The 26,316-nt window shown below is 42.0% G+C and overlaps 1 protein-coding gene across 2 annotated transcripts in view; it reads left to right on the plus strand.

The window, feature by feature from the left end:
- The window catches only part of LOC139562290 (glutamate receptor ionotropic, delta-1-like), a 365,031-nt gene that overhangs the window by 283,659 nt on the left and 55,056 nt on the right, over nucleotides 1-26,316 (plus strand). For both annotated transcript variants that reach the window (XM_071379865.1, XM_071379866.1), the window contains exon 5: nucleotides 21,064-21,117. In XM_071379865.1, the coding sequence (XP_071235966.1) occupies nucleotides 21,064-21,117 (54 nt within the window). The remainder of the gene's footprint in view (nucleotides 1-21,063; nucleotides 21,118-26,316) is intronic.

Here is a 26,316-nt window from a genome sequence, read left to right on the forward strand (position 1 = left end):
TGGGAGTCTTTTCCGTGGCTGTACGCTGTTGCATAGGCTTCACAAAATGACTGTCCTAAAAGCACAGTGCAATATTAAAGAGCATAATGTCCCCGGGAGCCACAATTCAGACCCTTTTATTGATCATGATGAGAAAGGTTGAATGAAAGTGCTCCTCAGGTGTATTGAAACGTTCATTGCTAGCTATAAAGCCTTGTAGTCATAACTTACGGCCTCTTCTAGAGCATACTGGAAATTAGATTCTGCACAAGCAGGCATTGGACCACAGTTCAAGAAAAACTATATATCCTTTCTGTCCTCTCTCTCTCTCTCTCTCCCCCTCTCTCTCTCTCTCCCCCTCTCTCTCTCTCTCCCCCTCTCTCTCTCTCTCTCTCTCTCCCCTCTCCCCTCTCCCCTCTCTCTCTCTCACACACACACATGAAATAGATACTGGATGGCCACTGCTTTGCAAGCTCTGACCCAACTTTACTATTTTGTGATTCTTTTGTCGTTTGTTTACTTTACTTTCATGAAATGTGACCCACAGCCTCGATTCGGTACTATGTAGCAAAATGTTTAAAAAACATTTTTTTTTACATTGGATAAAAGTAGAGACACAGAGCTACAAAATGGTATATCATACACTGCAGTTGAGGAACAATGGGAAAGTAATTCTACTTTTAAAGTTGATAAACTTATAACCCTACTTTTGAGAAAATGGCACTAGAATATTTTGGTATACCTACTGGAGAGCTCTTCTTTGTCGACACCCATTCAGCATCGTTTACACCCTCTTAAGCCTTAGCCCCACCCATCTCTTTAAGGATTCACGTGAGGCCATGTGCTAAACACAGGGAGTAAGGTAGTGTAATAAACAACCTAAGATTATGACTAAAAGTGGTGAAAGTAGTAGCCTACAATAAGGAAAACCTCCAGGTAAAAATAGACTTGATCTAGTACCTTGATTATATCTTAATCTGACTTTGGTGCAGGTCATGTTATTCTTCACATTACAGTCTCTGGTAAAAACACACTATATCAAATCAAATCAACATTTATTTGTCACATGCACAGGATACAGAAGGTGTAAACAGTACAGTGAAATGGTTACTTGCATATTTGCATTGGAGCAATATCAAAAATATAAAGTGCCCAGAACATTTTAGAAAATGTTATAATTATTAGATGATGCCTACCCAGACACACTTGACTAAATTGATGGGTCATGTGAAAGAAATGCTGTAACCAACCCCCAGCCACATCTAGCTAGGTGGATGGGTCATTATTGTCTAGACATGTACACATGCTCATGAAATACACCCCCAGAAACACATAGCTAACTTGATGGGTCATGTGAAAGATAGGCTATAACCACCCCACAGCCACATCTAAGTGGATGGGCCTCTACAGAAGGTGTAAACGGTACAGTGAAATGGATACCTGCATATTTGAATGTGCATAAAGGCACTACAGATAGTCCAGATGACTGGGAACTCGCCCCCAGTGATTAACTGGTCCGTCTGTACCATGCATGAACAAGGGAATCTAAACTCAGCAATTAAAGAAACGTACCTTTTTCAGGACCCTGTCTTTCAAAGATAATTCGTAAAAATCCAAATAACTTTACAGATGGAGGGTTTAAACTCTGTTTCCCATGCTTGTTCAATGAACCATAAACAATTAATGAACATGCACCTGTGGAACGGTCGTTAAGACACTAACAGCTTACAGATGGTAGGCAATTAAGGTCACAGTTATGAAAACTTAGGACACTAAAAAGGCCTTTCTACTGACTCTGAAACACACCAAAAGAAAGATGCCCAGGGTCCCTGCTCATCTAGATGAATGTGCTTTAGGCATGCTGCAAGGAGGCATGAGGACTGCAGATGTGGCCAGAGCAATAAATTGCAATGTCCGTACTGTGAGACGCCTAAGACAGCGCTACAGGGAGACAGGACAGACAGCTGGTCATCCTCGCGGTGGCAGACCACGTGTAACAACACCTGCACAGGATTGGTACATCCGATCATCACACCTGCGGGACAGGTACAGGATGGCAACAACAACTGCCTGAGTTACACCAGGAACGCACAATCCCTCAATCAGTGTTAAGACTGTCCGCAATAGGCTGAGAGAGGCTGGACTGAGGGCTTGTAGGCCTGTTGTAAGGCAGGTCCTCACCAGACATCACCGGCAACAACGTCACCTATGGGCACAAACCCACCGTCGCTGTACCAGACAGGACTGGCAAAAAGTGCTCTTCATTGAGGAGTCGCGGTTTTGTCTCACCAGGGGTGATGGTCGGATTCGCATTTATCGTCAAAGGAATGAGCGTTACACCGAGGCCTGTACTCTGGAGCGGGATCTATTTGGAGGTGGAGGGTCCGTCATGGTCTGCGGCGGTGTGTCACAGCATCATCGGACTGAGCTTGTTGTCATTGCAGGCAATCTCAACACAGTGCGTTACATGGAAGACATCCTCCTCCCTCATGTGGTACCCTTCCTGCAGGCTCATCCTGATATGACCCTCCAGCATGACAATGCCACCAGCCATACTGCTCGTTCTGTGCATGATTTCCTGCAAGACAGGAATGTCAGTGTTCTGCCATGGCCAGCGAAGAGCCCGGATCTCAATCCCATTGAGCACGTCTGGGACCTGTTGGATCGGAGGGTGAGGGCTAGGGCTAGGGCCATTCCCCCCAGAAATGTCCGGGAACTTGCAGGTGCCTTGGTGGAAAAGTGGGGTAACATCTCACAGCAAGAACTGGCAAATCTGGTGCAGTCCATGAGGAGGAGATGCACTGCAGTACTTAATGCAGCTGGTGGCCACTCCAGATACTGACTGTTACTTTTGATTTTGACCCCCCCCTTTGTTCAGGTACACATTATTACATTTCTGTTAGTCACATGTCTGAGGAACTTGTTCAGTTTATGTCTCAGTTGTTGAATCTTGTCATGTTCATACAAATATTTACACATGTTAAGTTTGCTGAATATAAACTCAGTTGACAGTGAGAGGACGTTTCTTTTTTTGCTGAGTTTATATTTGGAGAGCCTGTTTCTGTCCTGCCCTTGACTTTGGTGAAAGGCATGTGATGTCCATGCCCTCTTCATCGCAAAACTCCCTGATCTTCTCAGAATTTTATCTTTGTCTAGTTGTTTCCAGTCCTGTTGCTGCTTGTACAGGCAGACCATCTATGTGCGGAAGGACGTCAGCGTTCCGCAGCAGCTGAAACCTGGTCCCGACTGAGTCCGAACGCTCCTTGGTGACAACAACACCAGGCTCCAGAGCATCAAAGCTGTAAAACAAGAAAATATAACATAATTTAAGAAGACATTACAACCTTGCATAACATCAATTCACCTCCAAAGTTTAGATAATAAGAATAACCTCATACAATGCAATGAAAATAATATTCACCTGATGTGCTGGTACTGCTTGATATGTGGCAGCGGCCTGAAGTACGGAGTTAGGTATGTTGCCGGCCATTGCTTTACACCAGCGCCGTATCATCCTCCAGTCCAACCAGCTGTGGGATGTTGACCCCTGTCACAGTGCTGTCCTTCACAACACCAGCAATCTCAGACAAAATGTTCACTCTGGTCTTTCTGATGCGCTGCTTGATGAGCCCGAAGCACCAGTTAGGGGGCAAACTTGGTGTGACCTGTGATCAGGAAGTGAAGGTCCAGACTGTGGTGGAGCTTGTGCATGGTCCGCCAGGCACGACACCTGAGCAAAAACGTGTTCTTGTTTAAACATAGATGGGACCTGGCTGCATAGGGTCAGAAGGATAGCGCACCTGCAAACAACAACAAAAGAACATTAGAGAAATGTACATTAATTGTCAGTCTACACAGGTCATTGAAAGACGTATACTGATTCTCATTTATAAAAATGGGAAGCAGGCTCGCGTCAGGGAGTCAAACTGAGACCAATGTCTATTTTGCAGATAAGCCCTGAATTACAGAAATGACTGAAAATACACACATCAATATAAATACTAAATGCAAGCAGGAAGAAAAACACTGTCATCAAAAAACAAACACATTCAGCCGTAATAAGGTCCTCAATTAGTATTAAGGAGGAAATGTTGCTTACCTGTTGAGCAAAATCAAAGCTGTAATGCATCCTTTTGTCTTTGCTTGCTGGGTCAGTAGGTCCTCCCAGAGGTAACCATCTTCTGGTAGACAGGCCGCTCACTCAGAACAAGCAGGAGATACTGCTCTTGCTTCTTTAGCTTGGCTGATTTAACAGCTTCTGACAGATTGGCATATCTGAAGACCTGATAGTTGTTCCTCTGGCACTGCCAGCACAGGTCTGTCATGGGCTTAGTGTTTGAGATGTGGGGCAGCAATTTTCTCCACAGATTCCTGAAGGAAGACAGAACGACTGCACGTACCTCTGAAAATAATGTAAGATCAATAAAAGTAGTGTCAATCATGTTGGAGGTAAATTAAATAATACATAACGTGTTGTTTATGCTAATAAATACCAAATGTTGTCATCGATTCCTTGTGCCACACCGCTACTATTGTCACCTGAGATGTCAGCAACTTTCCACCAAAGTGTTTGTGTCCTGGGTGGCGTCCTGGTAATACTATTGCATTATCCTCTCCGTAGTTGTTGATGAATGTCACGACTTCTACCGAAGATAACCCCTCTCACGATTCGGGCGGCGCTCGGCGTCGCCGGTTTACTAGCCGCCACCGATCCCTTTTTCCTTTTCTGTTTTTTTTGTCTGTGTTCATTTTCACACCTGGTTTCAATTGCGTTTATTTCTGTGTGTATATAGGGCACTTGTTTCCTGCCTTACTTCGTGCGGGATTAAGCTTGTGGGGGTTTTGCGCTCGTTTATCGTTGATATTTCTTGTTCTCGTATTTACGCACGTGTAGTTTATTTTCGGGAACTGAGTTTGTTCCTCCTGCGTTTGGCACGAGTTTCGGTTTTGTTTTCACTGATCTGCTCTATGAACTGTGAAACCTTATATAGAGGGATCTGTGCCAATTTTGTATTGGTGGACTATATATATATATAATTATTATATTAAACACGCTTCTCAGTATCCCTGCTCTCCTGCGCCTGACTCCTACACCTCTCACCGAGACGCACCTTATCACAATGAAGTTCACAACTCACTGCAAGTACTCATGCTTCAGGTGTAACCTGTGCTTGGGCTGGCTCTCTTTTTGATGGGAGGCATTAGACCATTCTCCTTGTATGACTGGTGGAGGAGAGTCAGGCCACTAGCCGAAAGGGTCAATATCAGGGAATATCTTTATCTATATATATCTGGATGAATGACATTTTATTAGAAATAAGGATACGTAGATACGCATGTCCTTCGTTTCATATATTGAGCTAGGATATTCTCCGTAAATATTCTGCATGCATTCAATCCGAAACTCAGAAATCTCCCTTCTACCATATGAGTCCAAGGAGATATCTGGGGTGAGATCCCTTCAAGGCACGCCCCTGATGTGCATGCACCACTTACATATTTATAGAATATTTGTGTCAACATGCTGACATATCTAAGCCTTTATACATAGGCATGAACGAATCCACATACCTTCAGAAATGTCTCATACCTGTAGTCTTTACCTGATCATTTATGGATCTGTATTTCTCCCAAAATTCATCATTTAAATAGATATCCTTACGTGATATGTAATATTCATCCTTATACACTACCGTTCAAAAGATTGGGGTCACTTAAAAATGTCCTTGTTTTTGAAAGAAAAGCAAATTTTTTGTCCATTAAAATAACATCAAATTGATCAGAAATACAGTGTAGACATTGTTAATGTTAAATGACTACTGTACCTGGAAACGGCAGATTTTTTATGGAGTAGCCACATAGGCGTACAAAGGCCCATTATCAGCAACTATCACTCCTGTGCTCCAATGGCACGTTGTGTTAGCTAATCCAAGTTTATCATTTTAAAAGGCTAATTGATCATTAGAAAACCCTTACATTAGCACAGCTAAAAACTGTTGTTCTGATTAAAGAAGCAATACAACTGGCTTTCTTTAGACTAGTTGAGTATCTGCAGCATCAGCATTCGTAGGTTCGATTACAAGCTCAGAATGGCCAGAAATAAAGGACTTTATTCTGAAACTCGTCAGTCTATTCTTGTTCTGAGAAATTAAGGTTATTCCGTGCGAGAAATTGCCAAGAAACTGAAAACCTGGTACAACGCTGTGTACTACTCCCTTCACAGTACAGCGCAAACTGGCTCTAACCAGAATAGAAAGAGGAGTGGGAGGCCCACTAAATGTAATTGCTAAAATATACTTAAGTATCAAAAGTATAAATAATTAGAAATTCCTTATATTAAGCAAAACAGATGACACCATACTATTGTTTTTTAATTTAAAGAAAGCCAGGGGCACACTCCAACACTCAGACATAATTTACATATTAAGCATGTGTGTTTAGTGAGTCCGCCAGATCACAGGCAGTAGGGATGACCAAATAAAATAAAATCCAATTTTTATGTATACCTTACAGTGAAATGCTTACTTACAAGCCCTTAACCAACAATGCTTTAAAAAAAAGAGTTAAGAAAAAAATACATAAGTAAAAAAAGAATACTAATAATTCAACAGCAGCAGTAAAATAAGCGAGGCTGTATACAGGGGGTAGCAGTACAGAGTCAATGTGCGGGGGCACCGGTTAGTCGAGGTAATTGAGGTAATATGTACTGTACATGTAGGTAGAGTTAAAGTGACCGTGCATAGATTATAAACAGAGAGTAGCAGCAGTGTAAAAGAGGGGTCTGGGTAGCCCTTTAATTAGCTCTTAAGGAGTCTTATGGCTTGGGGGTAGAAGCTGTTAAGAAGCCTTTTGGACCTCGACTTGGTGCTCCAGTACCGCTTGCCGTGCGGTAGCAGAGAGAGCAGTCTATGACTAGGGTGGCTGGAGTCTTTGACAATTTTTAGGGCCTTTCTCTGACACCGCCTAATATAGAGGTCCTGGATCCATATCCTGTCATAGGAAATGTCCATGTGTTTGACATTCGGTGTAATCCAGTCAAGTTGTTCCACACCGATCTCAACAAACCATTTCTGTATGGAACTCGCTTTGGCAAGGGGACATTGTCATGCTGGAACAGGAAAGGGTCTTCCCCAAACAGTTGCCACAAAGTTGGGAGCACAGAATCGTCTAGAATGTGATTGTATGCTGTAGCGTTAAGATTTCCCTTCACTGGAACTATGGGGCCTAGCCGGACCATGAGAAACAGCCGTAGACCATCATTCCTCCTCAACCAAACTTTACTGTTGGCACTATGCATTTGAGTAGGTAGTGTTCTCCTGGCCACTGCTCCAGAGTCCAATGGCAGCAAGCTTTACACCACTCCAGCCGACGCTCGGCATTGCACATGGTGATCTTAGGCTTGTGTGCGTCTGCTATGCCATGGAAACTAATTTCATGAAGCTCCCAACGAACATTTCTTGTACTGATGTTGCCTCCAGAGGGAGTTTGGAACTCGGTAGTGAGTGTTGCAACCGAGGACAGACGATTTCCATTCTGTGAGCTTGTGTGGCCTACCACTTCACGGCTGAGCCGTTGTTTTTCCTAGATGTTCCCACTTTAAAATAACAGCACTTACAGTTGACCGGGGCAGGTCTAGCAGGGCAGAAATTTGACAAACTGACTTGTTGGAAAGCTGGTATCCTATGACGGTGATGCGTTGGAAGTCACTGAGCTCTTTAGTACATTCTACTGCCAATGTTTGTCTATGGAGATTGCATGTCTTGTGCTCGATTTTAAACACGTCAGCAATGGGTGTGACTGAAATAGCCGAATCTACTAATTTGAAGGGGCGTCCACATACTGTTAATCATGTAGTGTAAGTGCATGGGTCTCTATTGTCTAGACCTGTTCACATGTTCATGAAATAAAATAGCTGGCCGTAATCACCTCCAGACACACCTGGCTAGCTCGATGGGTCATGTAATCAACAATGTTGGTTGCCGTTTCTTCCTCATCACTGTCATTAGAAGACTATAATGTCTGGTTCAATTCAAATGTTTTTACCTAAATCAAGGATTTCCTAATTGTCTGATTCACTTTCAGAGTCAGAGAGTCAGCATGGCACGACCGTCCTCCAGAAAGTTGTCCATCACAACTTTTTCCCGCTGATATTTGTCGATAGCACCTGCTAAATTCAGGGCAGCAATGTTGTTGAGAGCCGTAGCAACACTTTTGCAGTTCTCGATATCTTACAAAATTCCCAGGGTAGCAAGGATTATCTACTCATACTGAGCTGCTCATGTTATAGACAGAAGCATGCTACATAGCAGACCAATCTGAACTCATCTCTCGTTATGTCCAGCCCATCCGTTATCTCAGCCAATCATGGCTAGCGAGAAGGAACCTGTCCTTTTCCATGGCTAAACCAACTAGGCTTGTAATTTTACCATTTTATTTTTATTTACAGAAGACATTTCTGCCGAAAGATGAATTTTGATAAAAAATGTAAAGTTTACGTTCAAATGCCTCTCCTTTGTAGTGCGGTGCAACATATGCCTAGCTTGCTGAAACGGGTCACCAATGTATCCGCTATAATTTCTTACAACTGACAATAACTTTTGAACATCTGATCGGCAGTTTCTTTACCTCAATTCCGGCTTCAACTTCGACTTCGACTCATCTGCCCTGGGCTCTTTTTGTTATTCCGACCCGATTTTAGGGCTACTCGATAGGAAATGCCAACGTTGCAGAGGCAAGAGAGGGGTGATCCTGGCGAGATTAAGGCAAAGGGAGAACAGGCCACCTCTTCCCTCCATTCTATCGGCCAATGTACAGTCACTTGATAATAAGATGGATGCCCTCCAATCACGGATTCTCGAATCTGCAATATTCTCTGCTTTTTTTAAACATGGCTCTTAAACAAGATACCCCCATGGCCATCCAACTCGATGGACTCTCCAATCACCGTGCGGACAGGACAGTGATGTCGAGGAAATCGAGGGGGGAGGGGTTTGCCTCTTCATCAACAAAAACTGGTGTGCTGACTTGAGCGCGGCGGAAGTGTCGTTCCATTGTTCACCTTTCTTCGAATACCTGTTGGTCAAATGCAGACCCTTCTTCCTGCCGATGGAGTTTTCAGCTGTTATTGTTACTGTTGTAAACATTCTACCTCAGGACAAGAAGAATAACAAGCTGGCACGAACGGTACAAGGCTATAACCAAGCAGGAAAACCTTTTTGGGTTCTATGTAGAACCCTTTCCACAGAGGATTTTACCTGCAACCAAAAAGGGTTCTCCTATGGGGACAACTCAAGAACCCTTTTTGTCACGCCTGCTCCCGCTCCCCCTCACTGGCGCTCGAGTGTGCCAGGCTACCCGTCATCATACGCACCTGTTACCATCATTACGCACAGCTGCGCTCATTGGACTCACCTGGACTCCCTCACTTTGTTGATTGTCCCTGCATATATATCTGCTCCTCTGTTGTTCCCAGTAGTAACATTGTTTGTCGTGTCTTGGTTATGTACAGACGCTGTCTCATTGCAGGTCTGTCTATATTAAATGGTTCACTCCCTGTACCTGCTTCTCATCTCCTGGGTTGGGCGTTACACTTTTGGAACAATTTTTTCTAAGAGTGTAGGGCTGGAGAAATGTAACCACTCTCAAATTCATAGACAGCTATGGATGCAAGGACTGACCATCCTTGATATCATAATTGTAGTTTTAACCATGTTTTGAGGCTATGTAGTGTTTGTTTACATTGACTTTGTTTGCAGACAGAGTGAAACAAGCTTATATTTTGTGTTCTGATGGGTTGCGTCAGCTGAACTAAGCTCATGAGGCATTCATACGATATTTTCTTCAACAATCAATGGGTACGTTTCATTAATTTAGAAGTAAAAAAATGGATGAAGCCCCTTTAAGGTGTATTTGAAAGATCTTCTCCAGTCTACTTTCTGACTGACATGCTTTTGGCAAGTCACCTGAAAACACCTGAATACATTAAAAACAACCATTTTATCCAATAATTTTCCATTCCAAAGGAGAAATTAAAACAAAAACACTTAAATATCAGCTATGTCTAAGGGTGTTATCTGTGGATTTGGTTTGGCATTTTGCTGGCAATGTGCTATCACCTTGCCTATTCTCTCCTAAAACTCCCTGCTTGGCCAACTGTCAGCTCGGTTTCATATTGCCAGTGGGAAGAACTCTAGTTTTCACACTCCCACTCTCCTCCAACACCCACAACTGGTACTGTTCACATTAATATCAGCTTAATGTTGAACTTTGGTCCCCCACCCTGCTACATCATTTCCTCTGTACTTGTTAAACCCACTCATCCATATGTAGCAAAGCCCACCATCCATATGGACACCATGTCTTCTCTGGGGAAGCAGAACAACTAGACCTGAAGGCCACGCTGTGTTGATCTATAGTATATGATAGTTTAATTTAATCTGGGGGACATTTTAAGAGAGCGAAGCAGAACATCATGTCCTCAGTCTACCTGTTCATCAAGCATAATGGACACTACTCTTTAGTACCTGCATCTTAATGTTCCTTTCGTTCAACCAATATTGGGTGTTTTTCCCACCGAAATGGCCTTGTTTGTGTTATTGCCGACTATAATGGCTATTTTGAAGTAGAGTTATTCAATGCTCTGTTGTAACTCCTCTTAGCACTGTCTTTATAGGTGTGATGGAAGACACTATAGATGGTTCATACACAGGTGGTTCAAAGGAAGTGTTGGAAAGGAGAGAGAAAAAGAGGTGGTGGGGACGCCAGGAGTCGTCTGAGCCTCAGGAGTCTGTCTGACGCTGTTCTACTCATCACATCCTGACAAGGCTGTCACAATTTAATAGCACCTTCCCTTTTCCCTCTGTGCTTCAGCTGCTTTGTTTTTCCTCTGCCTCTCCTGACAGCTCTATGTGGTGCATTGACTTCTTGGCAGTCTCACTAGTGAGAGAGTGTGAGTGTGTGAGCCCGTAGCCTGCGGCAAAGATTAGAAGACTACCTGTGCCTACCTGGTGGGTAGTGTTGTCTCCTCAGAGGCAATGTGAGAACTGGCCCCCAGTGCATGATGGGATTGAAAGGCTTCGACAGCCACGAGTTTTCTACAATGACACAGCAGCACAGGGGGGCTTTGAATCCCCGACATCACTGCAATGGAAAAACTCCCCAATGTTGCCGCTTTTGTATCTTCACCGACACAACCACATGAGGCAAGTAGGCACGTCTTCATGCTGATTAAATGTAGGAATGGAGTGAGACTCTAAATTGGTATTAGTCAAAACTTTTCTATTTCATTAGCTATACCAGTGCTGTTCAACTTTCTGCAGACCAAACTCGTTGTCCATTGGGAATCTATCCCATGCCATTCTTCACTGAATGCTGTTATTAGTTGTGTCATTTAGATAGCGTAACAACCTTTAGATTACTGTTTATCTGCCAAAAGCTTTTTTAAGAGGCTTCTTATGTGTATTAGCCCCCCCCCCCCCCCCCCCCCCGGCAGTTTCAAAGTGAGAAGATGTCTTTGTACCTCTGATACATTATTCCAGAGTAATGGCTTTAAAATAGGGAGAGTGCCTGGGAAACAATTACAAGGATCAACTCACCTGAAAGCACTCCACCAGTTCTGTATACTGATGGTAAAACATTTAGTTTTAGCCTGTTGTTTTTCTGTTGTCTATGCTGCTGCTGTTGGTGCTTTGTGGCAGTAAATGCTCATGATTACTTTTTCTTGTGAATCGTGAATGACTGAGCGTGTTTGTTTGAGGCTTGCTGAACGACCATTTCATTGGTCACGAAGATGAGGCCTTACATGTAGGTATGTACAGTATGGAATCACTATATGTGATATCAGCATCATATTTAACACTTGTAACTACCTTCCCTATATGTAGCATTATGTCCTTTTCAAACGAATTACAGATGAACACAAGGTATTGGAGTATTAATGTGTTAACCCATCAATTATGCAATAAAAATTCAATTGAGGTAGCATCATAGATTCAGAACCTAAACCCCTTGCCGGTGCAATGCAAAGTTTATGTGCCAGCTGTATGAAAAGGCACCTTGTTGATGTGTTATGTAATGTCTATCTTCCTACTGTGCCAAGACACTTTACATGTTTATCTTTGAGGTAAGTCTGACACTTTACAGGTTATCTTGGAGGTAAGTCTGACACTTTACAGGTTATCTTGGAGGTAAGTCTGACACTTTACATGTTATCTTTGAGGTAAGTCTGACACTTTACAGGTTATCTTGGAGGTAAGTCTGACACTTTACAGGTTATCTTGGAGGTAAGTCTGACACTTTACAGGTTATCTTGGAGGTAAGTCTGACACTTTACAGGTTATCTTTGAGGTATGTCTGACACCTTACAGGTTATCTTTGAGGTAAGTCTGACACTTTACAGGTTATCTTGGAGGTAAGTCTGACACTTTACAGGTTACCTTTGAGGTAAGGCTGACACTTTACATGTTACCTTTGAGGTAAGTCTGCCACATTACAGGTTATCTTTGAGGTACGTCTGACACTTTACATGTTATCTTTGAGGTAAGTCTGACACTTTACATGTTATCTTTGAGGTAAGTCTGACACTTTACAGGTTATCTTTGAGGTAAGTCTGACACTTTACAGGTTACCTTTGAGGTAAGTCTGACACTTTACAGGTTATCTTTGAGGTATGTCTGACACCTTACAGGTTATCTTTGAGGTAAGTCTGACACTTTACAGGTTATCTTGGAGGTAAGTCTGACACTTTACAGGTTACCTTTGAGGTAAGGCTGACACTTTACATGTTACCTTTGAGGTAAGTCTGCCACATTACAGGTTATCTTTGAGGTACGTCTGACACTTTACATGTTATCTTTGAGGTAAGTCTGACACTTTACATGTTATCTTTGAGGTAAGTCTGACACTTTACAGGTTATCTTTGAGGTAAGTCTGACACTTTACAGGTTACCTTTGAGGTAAGTCTGACACTTTACAGGTTATCTTGGAGGTAAGTCTGACACTTTACAGGTTATCTTTGAGATAAGTCTGACACTTTACAGGTTATCTTTGAGGTAAGTCTGACACTTTACAGGTTATCTTGGAGGTAAGTCTGACACTTTACAGGTTATCTTGGAGGTAAGTCTGACACTTTACATGTTATCTTTGAGGTAAGTCTAAGACACTTTACATGTTATCTTTGAGGTAAGTCTGACACTTTACAGGTTATCTTTGAGGTAAGTCTAAGACACTTTACATGTTATCTTTGAGGTAAGTCTAAGACACTTTGTTAAAATGCAGCGTATGTTCTTGTTGCTACACATCAGCAAGTTCGACTTGGCATTGAAGTCACAGCAGCACACGTTTCACACCATTAAATAAAGAATTGTACAAAAGAGGGGTGCTAAACGACTACGGTCATAGGTATGAGAAGATCGAATTTCAATATTGAAACTATGTTGCAAATGTAGAGAGACAGACAGCAACGTTTGTACAACCCCCCATTGTTGCAAACCAAATGTTAGGCTAGAAGCAAGGGGAAACAATGTCTAGATGCCTTTTACAGTGGAGATCAAGTTAATGAATTGGCTGGATGGGCTGATGGGAAAGTGGATGACCAGGGATTTCTCAGATGGAACAGAAAACAAGATTCCCATTTTTGCATCATAAGCTTACCTGTGCTAAACAAGTTTTTTAGTATAGCTTAGAACGCGTCTTGTTCGGACCGACCCATTGTAGAATGATGTTTATTGACTGCTCTGTGTTTGATATACAGCCTTTCTCTTGTCGCTTATGCAGAAATGATCCTTAATTACATTTACATTTAAGTCATTTAGCAGACGCTCTTATCCAGAGCGACTTACAAATTGGTGCATTCACCTTATGATATCCAGTGGAACAACCACTTTACAATAGTGCATCTAACTCTTTTAAGGGGGGGGGGGGGGTTAGAAGGATTACTTTATCCTATCCTAGGTATTCCTTAAAGAGGTGGGGTTTCAGGTGTCTCCGGAAGGTGGTGATTGACTCCGCTGACCTGGCGTCGTGAGGGAGTTTGTTCCACCATTGGGGTGCCAGAGCAGCGAACAGTTTTGACTGGGCTGAGCGGGAACTGTACTTCCTCAGAGGTAGGGAGGCGAGCAGGCCAGAGGTGGATGAACGCAGTGCCCTTGTTTGGGTGTAGGGCCTGATCAGAGCCTGAAGGTACGGAGGTGCCGTTCCCCTCACAGCTCCGTAGGCAAGCACCATGGTCTTGTAACGGATGCGAGCTTCAACTGGAAGCCAGTGGAGAGAGCGGAGGAGCGGGGTGACGTGAAAGAACTTGGGAAAGTTGAACACCAGACGGGCTGCGGCGTTCTGGATGAGTTGTAGGGGTTTAATGGCACAGGCAGGGAGCCCAGCCAACAGCGAGTTGCAGTAATCCAGACGGGAGATGACAAGTGCCTGGATTAGGACCTGCGCCGCTTCCTGCGTGAGGCAGGGTCGTACTCTGCGAATGTTGTAGAGCATGAACCTACAGGAACGGGTCACCGCCTTGATGTTAGTTGAGAACGACAGGGTGTTGTCCAGGATCACGCCAAGGTTCTTAGCACTCTGGGAGGAGGACACAATGGAGTTGTCAACCGTGATGGCGAGATCATGGAACGGGCAGTCCTTCCCCGGGAGGAAGAGCAGCTCCGTCTTGCCGAGGTTCAGCTTGAGGTGGTGATCCGTCATCCACACTGATATGTCTGCCAGACATGCAGAGATATATAATAATATGCTTGGATGGTTACAAGGCACACATGGTAAAGACTTTTGTTGTGGCATGCATAAACAGTCATATCGGTATCCAATCTACCCACAAACACGCAGCAATCAGGGGGGGAAGCCTCAGTGACTTGTCGGCTCAGTGTTTGAGATGCAGTTTTCTGACTGTGTGCGTATCAGAGGAGAACAGGGCTTCTGTTTCACCACCATGATTTATCACTATTGTGTTTCATTGATGGAACATTTGTTATTGTATTATCGTCCTTTTTGTTTCCACTGCTCCTGTTGTTTATCATGAGAGGGGCTTTGGTTTTCATTTTGAGGCTGACCTGCCAACAGACAGGTCTCTTGTTACTGCATTGAGAGCAGAGCATTAGGGATTCAGCTCAGGTGTAGCGTCACTAGCTACAAGCTGAGGGGAAGAATGACAGAATGCAATGACAGATGGGAGCAGTGATTCTGTTTAATGTCACGTGCACACTCTTCATGGAAGGCCTGGGTGGTCTGGAATACTGACAGGGAAGGACGTGGGTTGTCACCACAAGTAAGATATCACATACGGTGCCTTCAGAAAGTATTCACACCTCTTGACTTTTTCCACATTTTCTTGTGTTACAAAGTGGGATTAAATAGATTTAATTGTCATTTTTTGTCAATGATCTACACACATTCTTTTAACAATGTTTGGGTCAACATACACGTTAGTCCAGCTTCTCTCACACGAATGCCATAAAAAACGAACACTCGTTCCTCCATATCAAACGTGAATCTTCATCACTGCCAGCGGGTTGTCCTGACTTCCTATGTGCCAAACATTTCTGCTCTTTTCCAATCTAAAAGTGCAAATAGAAGAGAAGCCCTTGTATGTGTTTCTTATGTTCAAAAGAAAAGGTGTAAGACAGGAAATAATTAAATGAATAGATATAGAACAGAATGGCCATAATGATGGTCATTATGGCCAAACAGTTCTATTTTTGTTTCATCAGACCAGAAGACATTTCTCCAAAAAGTACTATAGCTTTTTTATGTCGGTTTTGGAGCAGTGGCTTCTTTCTTGCTGAGCGGCATTTCAGGTTATGTCGATATAGGACTCGTTTTACTGTGGATATAGATACTTTTGTACCTGTTTCCTCCAGCATCTTCACAAGGTCCTTTGCTGTTGTTCTGGGATTGATTTTCACTTTTCGCACCAAAGTACGTTCATCTCTAGGAGACAGAACGCGTCTCCTTCCTGAGCGGTATGGAGGCTGCGTGGTCCCATGGTGTTTATACTTGCATACTATTGTTTGTACAGATGAACGTGGTACCTTCAGGCATTTGGAAATGACTCCCAAGGATGAGCCAGACTTGTGGAGGTCTACAATTTTTTTTCTGAGGTCTTGGCTGATCATTTTCCCATGATGTCAAGCAAAGAGGCACTGTGTTTTAAGGTAGGCTTTGAAATACATTCACAGGTACACTGACTCAAATGATTTCAATTAGCCTATCAGAAGCTTCTAAAGCCATGACACCATTTTCTGGAATGTTCCAAGTTGTTTAAAGGCACAGTCAACTTAGTGTATGTAAACTTCTGACCCACTGGAATTGTGATACAGTGAATTATAAGTGAAATAATCTGTCTGTAAACAATTGTTGGAAAGATTACTTGTGTCTTGCACAAAGTAGATGTCGTAACCGACTTGCCAAAACTAAAGTTTGTTAACAAAACATTTGTGGAGTGGTTGAAAAACAAGTTTTAGTGACTCCAACCTAACACGTAACCCAACCTGCTACGCGCGTGCGCCATCGTGCGCTATCGTGCATACATTTATTTTGTCCCCCTACACCAAGCGCGATCACGACACGCAGGTTAAAATATCAAAACAAACTCTGAACCAATGACATTAATTTGGGGACAGGTCGAAAAGCATTAAACATGTATAGCAATTTAGCTAGTTAGCTTGCACTTGCTAGCTAATTTGTCCAATTTAGCTAGCTTGCTGTTGCTAGCTAATTTGTCCTGGGATATAAACATTGAGTTGTTATTTTACCTGAAATGCACAAGGTGCTCTACTCGGACAATTAATCAACACATAAAACGGCCAACCGAATCGTTTCTAGTCATCTCTCCTCCTTCCAGGCTTTTTCATCGTTTAACTTATATGGCGATTGGCATCTAAACTTTCATAGTTTTACCATGACAACCGGCAACATTTCGTCTTTCAATCACCCACGTGGGTATAACCAATGAGAAGATGGCACGTGGGTACCTGCTTCGATAAACCAATGAGGAGATGGGAGAGGCAGGACTTTCAGCGCGATCTGTGTCAGAAATAGAAAGGAGTTCTATTTTAGCCCTTGGCATCGCAGATGCTTGTTGACACGCGCGAGCAGTGTGGGTGCAATAATTGAATAACATGGATTTCTAAATATATTTTGCGACGCTCGTGCACGCGACGTGTCCGGTCTGGTCAGCATGTAAGTGTATGTAATCTTCCGACTTCAACTGTGTGTATATGTTTACATTTTTATTTTATTGATTTCCGACCGTTTTCTAAGTCAGAAGACATCCAACCAGAGTTTTCTAGGACCGTGTATTAGTGTGTCCCCCAACACTACTACTGTACATTAATAAAATATTGCCCTCTTGCTGGGATTAAGGACTAAAACCATAGCGAAACAGTGCAAAACGACTGTCAGCTCAACTTTAAAGCACTTCAAATCAAATGTAATTTTCATAAAAGTGATTTATAAGATTATAATTGTGTTTGTGCATTGTTTTTTATACCAGTCTTAGGAAGAGTAATCAATCCCAAATGTCTGTCCCCTGTAATGAAATAGTTGAATAGCCCTGCGCTAAGTTACATAGGCGTTTATCACTATACTAATGGAGATGAGTAGGCTCAGGTCTGAGCTCGTTTCCACAGCAACAGAGGACTATAGGAGATAAGGCCAGGGTCCCAACCATTGTGAGTATTTCATGAAGGGCCTCATTACGGCTTGGGTGCCTTTGTAAGACTGGCACAGAATTAAACAGTGAGCTTTTGACAACTCATCCTGGTCTATCCTTTCAAACGACTGTCTGATCTAAAGTTCTCCTGAACCCTTGGGATCACTGAATGGCTTCATTCCATAGAGAGATCCTCTCATTACTATATAGCAATACCAACAACCTATGTTCCAATTACTAGTAATAATGGTTGTGCCATGTCACAGCACATCATTACAAAACAGTTCTTACACAGACTCTACATTAATATGATAGGAGTAACACAGACACACCAACACAGTTCACGTGGCATAGAAGCACCATTTATTTTATACCAAGCCTAGTATCCTAATGTTTTGATATGTGTATTCTTTTTACCAACAGTACTTACAAAAAGTTCATTATAACATGTTGTCAGAGTAAGATGGATTTTTGCCTGTTGAATGCTCCAAATGAGGTGGAATACCTCTTAGCTCAAGGTGGAGACCATAACCCTTTATTCCAAGAATATTCTAGGAATATAACAATAACCTCCCTGGCTGGATTTATAAAGGTCCTTCAGTAAAATACATAAATTAAGATCATTATTATACTATTATTATTATCATAGATTATAATTATTATACTTCCAACATTAAGCCTACTGTACTGTAATGTGCCAGATAACAAATAAATAAAGAAGTAAACGTGTTAAACTTTATAAATTGTTGTTTGAGTCTAGACTGTGTATTCATGCAAAAAAAAGATTCACAACAGATCCTAATTTGAGCTAATAAGAAACTTTAAACAGTTTGATTGACAGCATATTGGAAAGCAAAACATGTTATTTCCACAATTATTGCCAATTAGACCATTTGTTTTGCTAATTGCCAATAATGAAGGGAAACTGTGCTTGTCTCTATGTGTGAAACAAAGAAAAATAAACATTTTCCCTGCTCTTGGCATGTCGTTTAATAAACTCTGAGAACAACAAATGTTGCTGCTGAAATGCATCTGCTCTAACACTAACTGGAAAGTATGCAGCAGAGTTGTGCCCTTTCCCTTTTGTTTAATCAGGTCTCCTCTCAACCATGGGATGCAGTGATCCATTTTCATTTGTACGCATAATTACTTGTTGCACTTATTGACCAAAAGCAAAACATAGACAGCCTGAGTGATTCTGGCTGTGTTTACAGATTAGACAAACAATCTTGCAGGGTTTTGTTTTAATACTCAAACAAGGGATCCACAAGACACAGAGACATTTAGAATGTACAGTACATTGGCTGCATTTACATAGGCAGCCAAGTTCTGATCTTTTGCCCAATTAGATCTCATTAGTCAATAGACCAATTAGTGGAAAAGGTCAGAATTGGGCAGCCATTGCATAGTGAATATGGACACAATTGAGAATTCCGTACCATTATATTCAATGTCAAGGTGTTTCATATGTAATGTTGTAGCTTCACTCACCAACCTTTGGGAATTAATCTCAGTGCATTATTCCATAAGGAGGTCAAATAGATACAGAATAGCCCAATGGGCATATGGGAGTTACCATCCAACTCTGAACATATCCAACAAGAAATATTTGCTTTGCTGAGACCTTATATCCTCAAACGCTCAAATCCGCCGAACAGTAATTCCCTTTTTAAATCATGGAGTTCTATATTATGTTCTTCTTTGTGTTGACTAGGTGTAAAGACAAGCCTCAGGGCCCTCACTTATGTCACTAGATCTAACTGTGAAACTCAGTTACATTAACATTATAGCATATAATCATTCTCTGATGTTGCTTCTCCTGAGTATGCATTTTATGCCAAAACCGTATTTCTCTACAAAGCTTAATTTAGAATAATTTCCTCAAGTGGATGGAAAAATGTTAAACACAACTGAATTCTCGACAAGATGTGTTGCTGAGATGTGACCTGTAGGTCACAAGTTCTTGTTGTTGCCATAGTGTGATAACGTGTGAACCTAATCAAACTGACAGTATAAAGGACAAACCACATAATGATGTTTGAGTCCTAGTTGAAGTTCTATTGACAAACAGCTGTCAATCCCACACAGATAATTTGTCCCCCAAAAAGTCCATGAACCTCATAACCTTTTAACTTGATGACGTCAAATTCCTGGTGCGACTAAGGTCGACGTTGTTTACAATACTGTTGCTATTGTTGGAGCTGAACTGAGGCTAAACTAGGAGGACCGTTTGCCCCAATCATAACCTTTACCCAGCTGGCGCACTAACATAGCCCCCTTCACTTTGTTATTTACATTATAGAATGTGACAGTTTTCATAAGAAAAGTACAAAGAACTGTCTGCTCGTTCTAACATCAAGGTTATCCTTGGGGACCAGACCAAGGCTTTTGCTGCCAGGCTTTCATACCCACCAAACAGTATGTATTGTATATGCCTAAATGGATTACTCAGATGCACAAAGGGGTTTGTTGATTTCTTCTATGGTAAGGACTGTTTCACTGTAATTTATGTTTTTACTTCTGGAACACTCTAGCATTGTGAAATCACTTCTATTGTCTGGTGAGTAGCATTGTGCTGTGTAGATCAAAATATGATAACCTATGTGATAATCTGCCTGCCTGTACCAAGACCCTATTGCCTACATCTGGGTGGGAGATCATTTGGCTCCAGCTCTCAGACCCAGGATATGATCCAATGACACAATGTTCATTGTTTGTACATTGCTGAATAAATCTGTAGAGAGTCACTAACTTCAGCAGCTGTTTGCTATATTTCTTGTATCTCTATAGATAGCGACGGGCTATCTGTTTGAATGCAAGTGTGTTTGAATGGCATATGGCCCGTTAATTTCAGAGTGAGTAAGAGACAGACCACTTCAATCATGTAGGTAAATATTACTCTTGTGTTCAGGTGTCTCTGCAATATTCACAGAGACCAAGCTGGAAATGAGGGACATTAAAATCAAATTATGACTCTTGCAAGGTTAGAAGATCGATCGGCAGCTTTCGGGCTGTGCTGGGTGCTGCTATTGATGAGCACACTGTTGTTAGGTAAAATGGTGAAAGCTTTGCAGTTATATGTAAGGATGATATGGGGCTATCAATCTTAGTTGCAGTATAGCAAAGGGGATCATTTGGAAGCTAATGACAGCAATTTACAGAAGTGGACAAGCGTAGAGATGGTAACCATGACAGATGTCATGCGTGAATAGTCATGTGATATGTGATAGAGCCATTACGTCGGAGCACTCACATTATGATTGCACATACAGAATATTGTGAAGAGCCTAAGTAATGGGGAATGAGTAACCATGGTGAACCATTCGAGTATATGTACTTGAGTTCGGACTCACTACTCTTATGTTGTTAAAATAATATTTTGTGAAACACAGAAAATATTAATGTCCCCCCCTTCTTCTCTCTGTATACAGGCTGTGGAAACCAACCTGGCATCAAAGGACAGCCACTGGGTTTATGCCAATGAGGTGAGACCAAAACCCGTACAGCATATTTATACATTTCATATGGATGAAAATCAATAATGCTCTCACTCTGTTCTCTTCCATATTTAGACTCATAAACAGTATTAAAGCTCTCACAACATGCCACTTCTCTTCTGTCTTTCTGAGGACGTTTATACAATATTGACCCAATCATTCTTGTTTATTGCGTGTTCACAGCACTTTGGAAGCCAAAGTCGGTTTTTACATGTTATTTGTTGATATGAGATTGGCCTAAATGGTCTTCCAAATGGACTTGAACATCACTAAATGCCAAGCACTTTGTGACTACTAAACACCGTGCTCTCTATCTGCCTGAGAGCAGCTGGGTACATTTACATTGATTCAGGCTGATTTGGAGATAAGGACCATAATCCATCTGATGTCCCAATGCTAATGGGAAAAAGCATGTTCCTACCATACCTGGATGTCTTTTTATTAGCATTTATCTACTTCCAAAGTACACTGTAAAATTGACTTAACCACGAAACCACAGTGAACTTACCCACACATACACATGAGCGCACACATGCACACACACACAAACACACACACACTAGGACCATATGAAGATGAATGCTTTAGAATACAGTACCACAGGAGCTTGGTAGCACCTTAATTGGAGAGGAGGGGCTCGTTGTAATGGCTGGAGCAGAATGAGTAGAATATCATCAAATACATCAAACACATGGTTTCTAGGTGTTTGACGCCATTCCATTCGCTCCATTCCGGCCATTATTATGAGCCGTCCTCCTCTCAGCAGCCTCCTTTGTTATAAACATTGACAAGGTGCACAAACGGGCTGATCTTCATCATTATACGAATGACAAGTCCTTATCTCGCAACTCTGCTCCAACATCCTAATCATGATGCATGTATTGATCTTGCATTCATCTTGTGAATGTGATTTATTAATGTACCTCATAGTATCTTCCTGTTTAGGCTGCACACAACTCCTGTTAGTAAAATATAAAAAGTTAATCATTTATTTTGTGGCACGCAAACACATTCCTTTTTGCTTTCAGACAATTATGATAGAGTGTCACCACCAAGACATTAGCTGTAATAGCATCAGACTGCAGAATGTATGAGCTAATTGCATGTTAATTTCTCCATCACTTCCTTAATGATTGACACGATGTGGCATATTGTTGAGTTATCACTCCTCACTATATTAATGAATAGAACGGGCTGTACCTGAGTACTTTGAAATGACATCCCCTCTTTCTTTCTCGTTGAATGTCAAGCGTACACTACCGTTCAAAAGTTTGGGGTCACTTAGAAATGTGCTTGTTTTTTAAAGAAAAGCTATTTTTTTGTCCATTAAAATAACATCAAATTGATCAGAAATACAGTGTAGACATTGTTAATGTTGTAAATGACTATTGTAGCTGGAAACGGCTGATTTGTTATGGAATATCTACATAGGCGTACAGAGGCCCATTATCAGCAACCATCACTCCTGTGTTCCAATGGCAGGTTGCGTTAGCTAATCCAAGTTTATCATTTTAAAAGACTAATTGATCTTTAGAAAACCCTTTTGCAATTGTGTTAGCACAGCTGAAAACTGTTGTTCTGATTAAATAAGGAATAAAACTGTCCGCCTTTGAAAAATACGTTTTAATGACTCCAATCTAAGTGTATGTTAACTTCCGACTTCAACTGTAGATATTCCATTAAAAATCAGCCGTTTTCAGTTATAACAGCCATTTACAACATTAACAATGCCTACACTGATCAATGTTATGCTATTTTAATGGACAAAAAATGTGCTTTTCTTTCAAAAACAAGGAAATATCTAAGTGACCCCAAACTTTTGAACGGTAGTGTATATGATGCCGCTGTGATCACCTTGAGGAGGGAACGACAAAGGCAAACTATTTTTCAATCGGCCTTGTTCGATGCTGGCAATGTATTTTAACATGGAGTACACAACATGTTCAACTTGGAAGAGAAAAAAGGAGGTGGTGTAATACTGAATACTGTAATACTGACGTAAAACCTGTCAAAATACAGTGAGGGGATATTTACCAAAAAAATACCATATGATTTGATTGACCTTCTAATTAGAAGAGTGGGAGCTGAAATGGTCCACTTAATAAGCCTACTTACAGTTTACTCTCAATCACTATATACAGTGCATTCCGAAAGTATTCAGACTCCTTCACCTTTTCCACATTTTGTTACGTTACAGCCTTATTCTAAATTGGATTAAATCTTTTTCCCCCTCATCAATCTACACACAATACCCCATAATGACGAAGCAAAAACTGTTTTTTAGAAATGTTTGCATATGTATTACAAATAAAAAAAACGGAGAGACTTGTCCTGAAGCCACTTGTCTTGGCTGTGTGTTTATGGTCATTGTCCTGTTGGAAGGTGATCTTTCGTCCCAGTCGGAGGTCCTGAGCACTCTGGAGCAGGTTTTCATCAAGGATCTCTCTGTACTTTGCACTGTTCATCTTTCCCCTAATCCTGATTAAAATATATGCCCCATGCCCCAGTATGATTACTACGTGTTGTGACTGGGCAGGGGCAACCATTTTAGCCAGGTAATCTCCAGGCCCTGTGTTCTACGCTTCTGTGTTCCACTGGTCCCTGTGAGGCATTTAAGCCAGACGGGCTGGCATCAGGAGAGGAGGGGGTGTCTCTGTAAGTTCTCTGCCCCCTGGGCCTCGGCGCTAACTAGGACATGGAGGCTGCGGCGAGGTCTCATGTCTCATTCATCAGCCACCACAACCAGCTATGATAATCTATTGTCACTGCTAACCAAAGTCAGTTCAGAATGAGTTCATATGAAGAGTTAAAGGCCAATGCAGCCATTTTTATATCAACATCAAACAGCTTCTGGGTAACGATTAAGTCCTTACTGTAAGGGGCGGCAGGTAGCCTGGCGGGTAGGAGCATTGGGCCAGAAACCAGCAGGTAGCCTGGCGGGTAGGAGCATTGGGCCAGAAACCGAAAGATTGCTGGATCAAATCCCCAAGCTGACAAGGTAAATATCTGTCATTCTGCCACTGAGCAAGGCAGTTAACCCGCTGTTCCCCGGGCGCCGATGACATTGATGTCGGTTAAGGCAGCCCACCGCACTGCTCTGTTCAGAGGGGTTGGGTTAAATGCAGAAGACACATTTCAGTTGACTGCATTTAGTTTGTCAGCTGACTAGGTATCCCCCTTTCCCTATTGGATTTAAATTAAAATGGGCTTTTTAGCAAAATACTATTTCTCAGGCAAGAATTTAGCTAGCACTGTCTGGGAGTATTCTGAGTGGGAAGGGGAAAACTGAAAACAAGCTGTTATTGACAGAGAGTTTTGGAACTCTTTGTTATTGGTCGAATCAATTTAACCACATGTCTATGTCACCAAGGAAAGCCGAAACCCAAGCAAACCTGCTGATTAGAAGGTCCTGTGTAGATTGTATTTTCAACCAGCAACTATCAGGAAATAACACTTATACTTTTACAGTGTTAGTTTCATCAGCTGTTGTACAATATGATATAAAACACAGGAAAATACAATTTGGACTGCACTGGGTCTTTAACTGGTGAGAAAGGCAATGATAGGAGAGCTGAAGTAGAGAATGGATGGAGAGGAGAGAGGGAGAAAGAGAAAGAAGAACATGTACTGAAAAGTTCTGAGAATTATAAAAAGAATGGTGCAGAGTAAAAGAGATGGTTTGTCACGTTATTCTTCAGCAATTGTTGATACCAAGTTTGGTCAATCTTCCACTTTCTTCACCACAGGACAGGATCAGTTACAAATCATTGATTGATGTATGTGGGAGGAAGTAACAAGGCATCCTTCCCTCTAAATCATCAGCCAAACCAGGGTGTGATGTTGGCACAGGGGAGGGTGGTTGACACTCTCTGGTGGTTCTGTCTGGATGGATGGATGACGTAGTCAAACAGGATTTGTTTTTTTTTTCACAAAAAAGAGAGGAGGTGACACCTGAGTCTGTGTGTGATGGATTAGAGTCACGCGGCGTGACAGCCAGAGTCAAGGAGGACAGGGATGATATGACTGATTGTCCGTGGTAACTGCCCGACAAATGTTGGGATGGAAACAGATAATGTTGACACTATCTGTGAAACAGCAGTGCGCATAGTAGAGAGAAATAAAACACATTCTACTATCCAAAGACAGGATTTTTTTATTTATTAGGGATGTGTATTTTACATTAACATAGTTAGACAAAAAACTGTAATAAATCATTGAGTCAGAAATAGACAAGCACTTTAGTTAACCATAGTAATGTATGCTCCCTCACATACTGTAATTATCCACTACTTTGGAGCTGCACTATATATCAAGTCAAATCAAGTTTATTTTATATAGCCCTTCGTACATCAGCTAATATCTCGAAGTGCTGTACAGACACCCAGCCTAAAACCCCAAACAGCAAGCAATGCAGGTGTAGAAGCACGGTGGCTAGGAAAAACTCCCTAGAAAGGCCAAAACCTAGGAAGAAACCTAGAGAGGAACCAGGCTATGAGGGGTGGCCAGTCCTCTTCTGGCTGTGCTGGGTGGAGATTATAACAGAACTATGCCAAGATGTTCAAAATGTTCATAAGTGACAAGCATGGTCAAATAATAATCATGAATAATTTTCAGTTGGCTTTTCATAGCCGATCATCAAGAGTTGAAAATAGCAGGTCCGGGACAGGTGGCGGTTCCATAACCGCAGGCAGAACAGCTGAAACTGGAATAGCAGCAAGGCCAGGTGGACTGGGGACAGCAAGGAGCCATCACGCCCGGCAGCCCCGACGCACGGTCCCAGGGCTCAGGTCCTCCGAGAGAGAGAAAGAGAGAGAGAAGGAGAGAATTAGAGAGAGCCAAGATTTTCAAAATGTTCATAAATGACAAGCATGGTCAAATAATAATCAGGAATAAATGTCAGTTGGCTTTTCATAGCCGATCATTAAGAATTGAAAACAGCAGGTCTGGGACAGGTAGGGGTTCCATAACCGCAGGCAGAACAGTTGAAACTGGAATAGCAGCAGGGCCAGGCGGACTGGGGACAGCAAGGAGTCATCATGCCCGGTAGTCCTGACGTATGGTCCTAGGGCTCCGGTCCTCCGAGAGAGAGAAAGAAAGAGAGAAGGAGAGAATTAGAGAGAGCCAAGATTTTCAAAATGTTCATAAATGACAAGCATGGTCAAATAATAATCAGGAATAAAAGTCAGT

This window comes from Salvelinus alpinus, chromosome 32 (assembly GCF_045679555.1).
Source record: "Salvelinus alpinus chromosome 32, SLU_Salpinus.1, whole genome shotgun sequence".
In the NCBI taxonomy this organism is placed as follows: Eukaryota; Metazoa; Chordata; class Actinopteri; order Salmoniformes; family Salmonidae; genus Salvelinus; species Salvelinus alpinus.